General features: G+C 50.8%; 1 protein-coding gene across 1 annotated transcript in view; it reads left to right on the top strand.

The window, feature by feature from the left end:
- The first annotated feature begins 657 nt into the window (after positions 1-657).
- Positions 658-8,149, top strand: part of RFTN2 (raftlin family member 2) — a 41,492-nt gene continuing 34,000 nt past the window's right edge. Inside the window, exon 1 of the mRNA XM_006767086.2 lies at positions 658-848. Within this exon, the coding sequence (XP_006767149.1) occupies positions 710-848 (139 nt within the window). The 5' untranslated portion in view covers positions 658-709. The remainder of the gene's footprint in view (positions 849-8,149) is intronic.

Here is an 8,149-nt window from a genome sequence, read left to right as displayed (position 1 = left end):
GGTTCTTATTACAGATACTGGGGGGCCTGCAAGTGTTGTTAGTTACCACCATAGGCCGTCTAATAGTAGAGGATTTCAAACTTTAAGGATGTTGGGAAAACTAATTATCCACAAATCTGTCTCCCCTGTGCAATTAGTCATGTTATGAAAATATTTCAATATTGTTCTGTTTTCTATTTGGCAGTTTTAATTAGTATATAATTTTTCCAGCATAAAAAGAACCTTCATATCGGAAGAAATTCTCAAAAGTGCTAAAGTGTTTGTGTGTGTTTAAAAAAAATAAAAAATAAAGAACTTTACTTTTCTGCATTTAGACTCCAGAAAAGTTTCCTCATAAAGCTGACTTCCGTTCTGGAAATGATTTTTGTTTCCAAACATGTTGAGAATCCCTTTCTTTCATCCCTTCTCTCTCTCTCTCTCTCTCTCTCTCTCCCTCTCTCCCTCTCTCTCTCTCCTTGGTAATAGCGGGGAGGAGGGAGGGGGTGGCCACAGGAAAGAGGGGAAAAGAGAAAAAAACAGAATCGCATGCCCTGTGGCTGCAGGGATCCTCGCCTGTAACTGTTTCCACCCGCTCTGCGCTCCGGCCTCTGGTTTCCGTTCGGGACACCTCTGCCCCGTCGGGCCCGAGCAGACAAAGCGGGCGGGTGTTTCCTGCGGCCGGAGCGGCAGAACCCGCGCTGCCCCGCCGAGTAGCTCCCGCGGGGTGGCCATGGGGTGCGGGCTCCGGAAGCTGGACGACCCCGAGGACAGCAGCCCGGGGAAGATATTCTCCACCCTGAAGAGACCGCAAGTGGAAACAAAGACAGAAGTTGCCTACGAGTACGTGCTGCTGGATTTCACTCTGCAAGGTACTTTTTCCTCCTATTGTATTCGCTCCTGGGATGTTTCAGAGGTGAGGGCCCCTGGGGTGTGTATGGGAGTGTCCGTTCGTGATGTTGGACGTGTTCGTCCTCACCGGATTGTATAATCACTCTGACAGGAAGGCTTTGTCTCTTAATTGCATATGGAAAGAATTTTTTTATTTGGCTCTGTTGTTTTTTGGTAACGTGTGCTTTATAAAATTAGGAACACTGCTTAGAACTATTTTTTTTTATTCTTAAATCCAGTACTTTTATATAAAAGGATCCATGAAACAGGTTTGCTTTCCAAACAGCTAGGGCCTGCATGACAGCGAGTTTTGAAGGAGAACGGAAAGGCGCCAGAAGGTAGCCGCGGGGAAGGCTCCTGGCATCTTGCGGGGGAGCTTTGCCCGCCAGCTCTGAGGTCCCCAGTGGAGTTACATGTTGTGATGGTGCCAGTTACTGAGTCTTTTGACCAAAGAAAACCTGGAGCTTGAGCGCACAGTAAGAAGGGAGAACAGACAGCCTTTCCTGTGAGGCCCGGCGCCCCATCCCTAGCAGAGCACCTCCCTGTTCCAGAAAGTTGGGACACAGATAAACAAGCCCAGATGGCAGCCCCAGGAAGGAGGGCGGGGCCGGACCTCACAGACACTTGGCCTGGCTCCTTTCTGGAACGCAGGGGTCTGGACATCGGCCTCCGCAAACCCCAGGCATCAAACTGCACCTCTCTCTAACGATGGGCGGCTAACGGTGGACGCTCACGCGTCCTGCCTGCCGCTGTGATGCCCAGATGTCCCTGCTTTAAGCTCCTCTCACAAAGTTATACTTTTAATTTGAAAAAGCCACACACTGTACGGGTGGGTGGGAAGTTTGTGCTGGGCATGGGGTCCCGTTGGGCATTTCCTTCGTGTCTTTTCAACGCCCCGCGGACTCGGCTGCCCTGAACAGAGCATCTTTGTGCGAGAGGCAGGGCAGCCCATTTTTCTTTGTCAAAAACTGAGCCGGCGGCCAGCAAGCGCCTTCCAGGGGCGCACACAGCACCCACGGCTGCTTCTCCGCGGCCGCACGTCCACTCCCTCCCGAGGTCAAGGCCGCGGGGGGAAGGAATGTCAGCATTCCTCGCTTCCTTTTTCACCAGGAAAGTTAACAGTCGCTTAAGATCATGGTGAGCGAGGAAGTAACCATCAGATAATCTTGTCCATACTTTTCCAAAGACTATGACTCGAGGAAATTTCCATGATGCAGTGCTGTTTTCTCCCCAGACCGTCCCCGTGGATGGCTTCTTAGGACTCGCTTCTGTAAACCCACAGGACACAGACATGGTCTCCCCTTAAACATAAGCCCTTGTCTGTGCATAAACTGCAGGCCAGAGCCATTTTGGGCTGCGCTTGAAGGTTTGCTGCACGGCTCCCCCATGGGATCGCAGGGCTGAGAGTCACTTGGAGTTCTTTCCTGATTTCCTCCCCACAGTGTGAACCATCTCAGGCAAACTTGTGTAAATGCAGCCATCCTCAAATCAGAAAATCGACAGCGCTTTCAGAAGTCACTCTGGTTTTGTTGGAGCAGGAAGTCCTGTCTGTGGAAGGAATGTAATTCCTGCTTCCACGCTAGGGGTTTGGAGGCGGTAGCCATTGTCACTCTGTAGACGGAGGGTAAGTGTGGGCATGGTTTCAGATGTTCACACCAAGCAGCACGTGTCTTCGAGCTGCACCTGGTTCCTGTTCAGTCCCGGCGCCCTGTCTCCTCGTGTCCCCGTTCTCTCCATGTTGTCCTACATGTTTTGTTCTTGACTTGGACTCAGAAGCCAAAACGACATCAGCCAGCTCCACAAACCACCTTCTTCTCTCTCCTCCGACCTCCACCTGCCACGGCGGCGCTCAGAGACGTGAGTCAGGGCGGGGGGAGCCTTCTCCCTGCATTTGGCACCGGCCACTGCCCTGGGTTCCCATCAGGAGGACGCGCCGAGGCCACTGCGCAGTGAGCAGGCTTCCAGGCGGCACCACGGGCGGCCGGCCGCTGTGTGCTCGCGACCAGCCTGTTTCCTACCTTGTCTTCCTCTGTTTTTCCAAACACAGGCACAGACAGTGAAGTCCCAGGGGGGCGACAGGAGGAGAAATGCCCAGGAACCTGTTATGGGGCTGTGATTTCTTGAACAACTTATTTCTTTCCCCTTCAGGCACATCTCTCTCTCTCTTCTCTCTCTCTCCCCATACTTGGTCTTTTTTTTTTTTTTTTGAACCATTATTTCCATCTCTATGGGAGAAATAATGTCATCAGCATTAAGCATATAAGACTCTGAAGTCCCCGCTCCTAAGTTCTGAATGCAAGCGCTATCACTCACTCGCTGTGGCAAGACTATAAACTTCGCTCTGCCTCAGTCCCCTCATCTGTAAAACGGGGGCTCTGATGGTGCTGACGCGATAGAGACATGCTAAGAGTGAAAGGAGATCATCTACTTGAACAGGCTCCTGGCACTTGAGTGAGCACTTGATACAAAGGCAACTAGTCTTATACCTCCTGTTATGCCAGGTCCACCAACGGCACTGGTGAGGTTTCAGTGCACTTTTGTGATAAATTTTCTGGTTTACTGTCTAACCCAGTGGTTGGCAAACTGCGGCCCCTTGAGTGTGGCTCTTCCACAAAATACCATGTGCAGGCACGCACGTACAGTGCGATTGAAACTTCGTGGCCACACTCAAGGGGCCAAAGAGCCGCATGTGGCTTGCGAGCCGCAGTTTGCCGACCACTCATCTAACCTATATGTGTATGCGTATCAGAGTGTGTGAGTGTGTGTAGGAGTGTGTTAGATATGCTTTATTAATGAAAACTTAAATTAACTCTTCAAATTATCCAAAAGGTTAGCTTACCTCCCTGTCCAATCCTAGAAAAAAATCCTAAATAATAAAAGGCTAATATGCAAATTGACCAAATGGTGGAATGACCAGTTGCTATGATGTGCACTGACCACCAGAGGGCAGATGCTCAGTGTGCTCCCACAGGGGGAGTGCCGCTCAGCCAGAAGCTGGGCTCATGGCTGGTGAGTGCAGTGGCGGTGGTGGGAGCCTGTCCCGCCTCCACAGCAGCACTAAGGATGTCCGACTGCCGGCTTAGACATTTCCCAGGGGCTCCCAGACTGTGAGAGGGCGCAGGTCGGGCTGAGGGACGCGCCCCCCCCCCCAAGGGCACGAATGTCATGCACCGGGCCTCTAGTCTAAGTGATAAAGCCTGGAGGATTTTTAGAGCATGGATAGCTCTATGGCTAAAAGGAGTGTCTGCAATGCTAAAAGCCCACAGGACAGGTGGCAGGTCCCGCGGTGAACTACGTAAGATGTAATTCAGTAGGTTTATGTAGAACATATTAAGTGAAACGTTGCTGGCCGCTAGCTTGCTTCCTTTTTATTAGAACTAGAACCCCGCCTTGTCTTATCAAACCTGGTGACAGCAGTAAACACATATGATGTATGTCTTCTGTGAAGACGCCCTGTCTTGCCTAAGGTGCGATTCCTTGATTCTACGGGGAATCAACAGCTGTGAAGCTTTGAACAAGTAACTGATAGACACAGAGGCGTGTTTTCAGAAGATCCATACGGGGTTGCGAGAGGGAGAGGTGGGAGGGAGGGAGCGCAGTTAGAAGACCACTTGCCGGGGTCAAGGCTAAACAATGCGACCTGCACGTGACGGGCGGCCACAGGGTGGGACGCAAGGGGCAGATGTCACTGACATTGGGAAGGAGGAGCTGAGCCTGTGGCTGGCGGACATGAAGGGACAGAAAGAAGGAGGAATCCAGGGTGACTTCCGGTTCTGAGCCTGCATAACTGTGGGAATGGCGGTGCCTCTTACAGCAGCATGGGTGTCCCAAGGAGTCGCGGGCAGTGAATGGGCAGTTTCATTGCAGGCATGTTGCACGGGGGTGGCCGAGGAACGCGCTAGAGCAGCTGTGGGCAAACTACGGCCCGTGGGCCGGATCCGCCCGTTTGAAATGAATAAAACTATTGAAAATAAAGACCATACCCTTTTATGTAATGATGTTTACTTTGAATTTATATTAGTTCACACAAACACTCCATCCATGCTTTTGTTCCGGCCCTCTGGTCCAGTTTAAGAACCCATTGTGGCCCTCGAGTCAAAAAGTTTGCCCACCCCTGGTCTAGAGGCTTGAGGGCCAAAGAAGCAGAAAGGAGAGTACCCCCTGAGTGGAGGATCCTTTAAAGAAGTGCCACCTCATCAGAGATTAAAGAATGAGTGGGGTTTAGGCAAGGGTTTGTGTCCAGAATGTACAAATATAACTACAAACACTACCAGGAAGGAAGAGATAACCCAACAGAAAATGGCCAAGGAATGTGGGCAGCGGGTTCATAAAACAGAAAATCCAAATGGCCAACAGATACACGAAACTGTGCTCAACCTTGTTAGGGATGAGAAAAATGCGTGTTAAAAGCACAGTGAGATACCAGTACGCACCGTGCAAAGTGACTGAACTGTAAAGCCTGCTGACTGCAGGTGCAGGTAAATCAGTGCGACCCTGTTGGACAAAGGCTCTGGCGTCACCTGGTTAGCTGAGCACACACCCAACCGAAACGTGGGCACCTGTGCACCCCGAGGCACAGCCAAGAATGTGCATAGAAGCGTCGTTTGTAACAACCCAAGTGTGAACAACTCAGAAATCCAGGAACAAGAGGCAGGACACATAAACCATAGTAGGCTCGCGGCTCACACGACGGAACACCACCCTGCAGAAGCCGGCAAACATTTTCTGCAAAGGGCCAGACAGGAAGTCTTGTGGGCTCTGCAAAAGCCACGTGGTCTTGGTCACAGCACTCATCTCTGTCCTTGTTGTGCAAATACAGCTCATGGAACCAAGCAGGCCACGGGCAGTGCTCTGCCGACCTCCTCTATGCTGCAATGGCGAGGGGCGACCTACAGTGACACAGCTACACCAGGCGAATCTCAGAAACAGCACGCGGAGTGGAAGGAGACAGACACAACAGTACTAGCACACACCGTATGACCCCACATCTGTAAAGCTCAGAAAACTAGCAGAACTGAACCATAGTGTTCCCGGCTGCATACTCAACAGTCACCTAGAAGGAATAGCAAGGAAGGGAGGACCATCGTGCTCAAGGAGCACAGGGAGAGGGGGTGGTTGTTGGGAAGGGTGAAATGGGGGGCGGCTGGAGTGCCCCGTTTTCTGGTCTTTTAATGGATGGTGGTGGCCCAGGGGGTGGCAGTTTTAAGGATGTTTTGTACATTTTTTTTTTGGTATGGTACATCTCTACCCCCACCCAAAATTTTTTAAAAGGGTTATAAAAAAGACTGAGTAGCTCTGGCTGGTGTGGCTCAGTTGGTTGGGTGTTATCCTGAGCACCGAAAGTTGCTGGTTCGATTCCTAGTCAGGGCACAGGTCTGAGCTATAGGCTTGATCCCCGGTAGAGGGTGTGCAGAAGGCAGCTGATGGATGTTTTGCTGTTATATTGAAGTTTCTTTCTTTCCCTCTGCCATTCTCAAAAAAAAAAAATCAATCAATAAAAACATTTTTTTTAAAATAGACTGAGTAGGAAGCGCAGTTAAGCAAGGCTGAAAGACACGACGCCCAGACTCAGCAGTCAGAGAGAGCGGTAGGTTCTGTCTGGGAAGTCCTGGTGGGGCAGGTGGATGGGAGCAGCACACAGCGAGGCAGCCGGAGGTTCAGATGGTCAGAATGTGGTCTTGTGTCTGCCTGTAATCATGAGCCACGGAGCTCAGTGGAGTGTTAGGGTATTTTAGAACTGCAGTTATATTGCTTCAATTAAATATGGTAATGAGCGACTACAAAAATGGCAGCTTGCATTGAACACATAAAGGGCCCGGTGGGCATGGCTCAGTGGTTGAGCATCGACCTATGAAACAGGAAGTTACCTTAGATTCCCGATCAGGGCACATGCCCAGGTTGTGGGCTCGATCCCCAGTGTGGGGTGTGCAGGAGGCAGCCCATCCATGATTCTCTCTCATCATTGATGTTTCTCTCTCTCTCCCTTTCCCTTCCTCTCTGAAATCAATAAAAATATATTGAGCACAGGCGGAGGCCAGACGATGGGGAGTCTTCCGTGCCCTGCGAACGCATCTCCACTTTCTACAATGAGCCATGAGACTCCCTAAAACCTGAACTTTGCTTTAAAACTGTATACAGTTCTGAAGAGACGTTGGGGTTAATGTTTGTTTCCTAGTCTTAACAGTTTGTTCTGTTTCATGGTTTTTCAGTTCCTTTGTTTGGAACTCAGGGTTGGGAATGAAAATACGGGAACATGGTAAAACCCAGTGACTCACAGAGCGACGGCCACACAGCAGGCAGAACTGGGTCACTTCACAATGAAGCCCAGCTGTTGCTTCAAAGTCCAGGGCCGTGCCGGCTTTCTTCCTATTCACAGGAGGAAGTGGATTCTGAATAGATCCGTTCCCATCCCAGAGAGGACGGGCACTGGAGGAAGTGGGTCCATCCTGGTTCACACGGCTGCTCTATGGAGAGCCGTCCTCTCGGGTGAGAAGTTGGCACGAACACCCGCCGAGGGTGCACTTCTGTCCCAGGGCCTGGATGTGAATGTGCGAGGAGGGGATGTCCTCTCGGCCTTCCTCCTCGTCCGCCCCTCAGCCTCCTCCCTGTCCTCAGGCCACCGACCACGCTGAGGGAGGCCAGCCGCCAGCACTGCCCTGCCCACACCTGGAGTTAATTCCAGATGTTTTCTTACTCGAGAGGCACTCAAACTGCAGGTCTACTTCTAGGTATTAGTCCTAATTGTTCTCCAGGAAATGGGAAATGTCGCTACGGAGAGCTGTTTTGTAGATTAAGACTGCTGGGACACAAGAGCCTTGTCCCAAGTAACACACCCTTTTCCCCGGACTAACTGATGCACAGCCTGTACCACCGTGTAGTGCCGACAGACTTGCCCAGCCTCAGAGGGAGGCCTGAGGGGCATGCGGTTTTACATTTGAATTTCCTGTGCATTTGGAATTCTTACTTTTTAAAAGGAACTTCTGGGTTCCGTTACTTTTTCAATTCCTTTACTCAACCATTTATATAAGTGCCGTAAGAAACCATATTTTTAGTTTCCCAGAGAAACAAAACACGGTGGTTTAATCCTGGTGAGGGGGCCCGGTTGGTTGGAGCGTCATACACTGAAAGGTTGCGGGTTCGATTCCTGGTCAGAGCACGTGCCTAGGTTTTGGGTTCCTTCTCCAGTCAGGGCACATATGGGAGGCAACTGATCTTTCCCTTTCTCTCTCTCCCTCCCTCTCTCTCTCTCTCCCTCTCCTCTCTGTATAATCAATAAAAACAT

This window comes from Myotis davidii, unplaced genomic scaffold (assembly GCF_000327345.1).
Source record: "Myotis davidii unplaced genomic scaffold, ASM32734v1 scaffold221, whole genome shotgun sequence".
Lineage (NCBI taxonomy): Eukaryota > Metazoa > Chordata > Mammalia > Chiroptera > Vespertilionidae > Myotis > Myotis davidii.
This window is presented reverse-complemented; position numbering and strand designations above follow the sequence as displayed.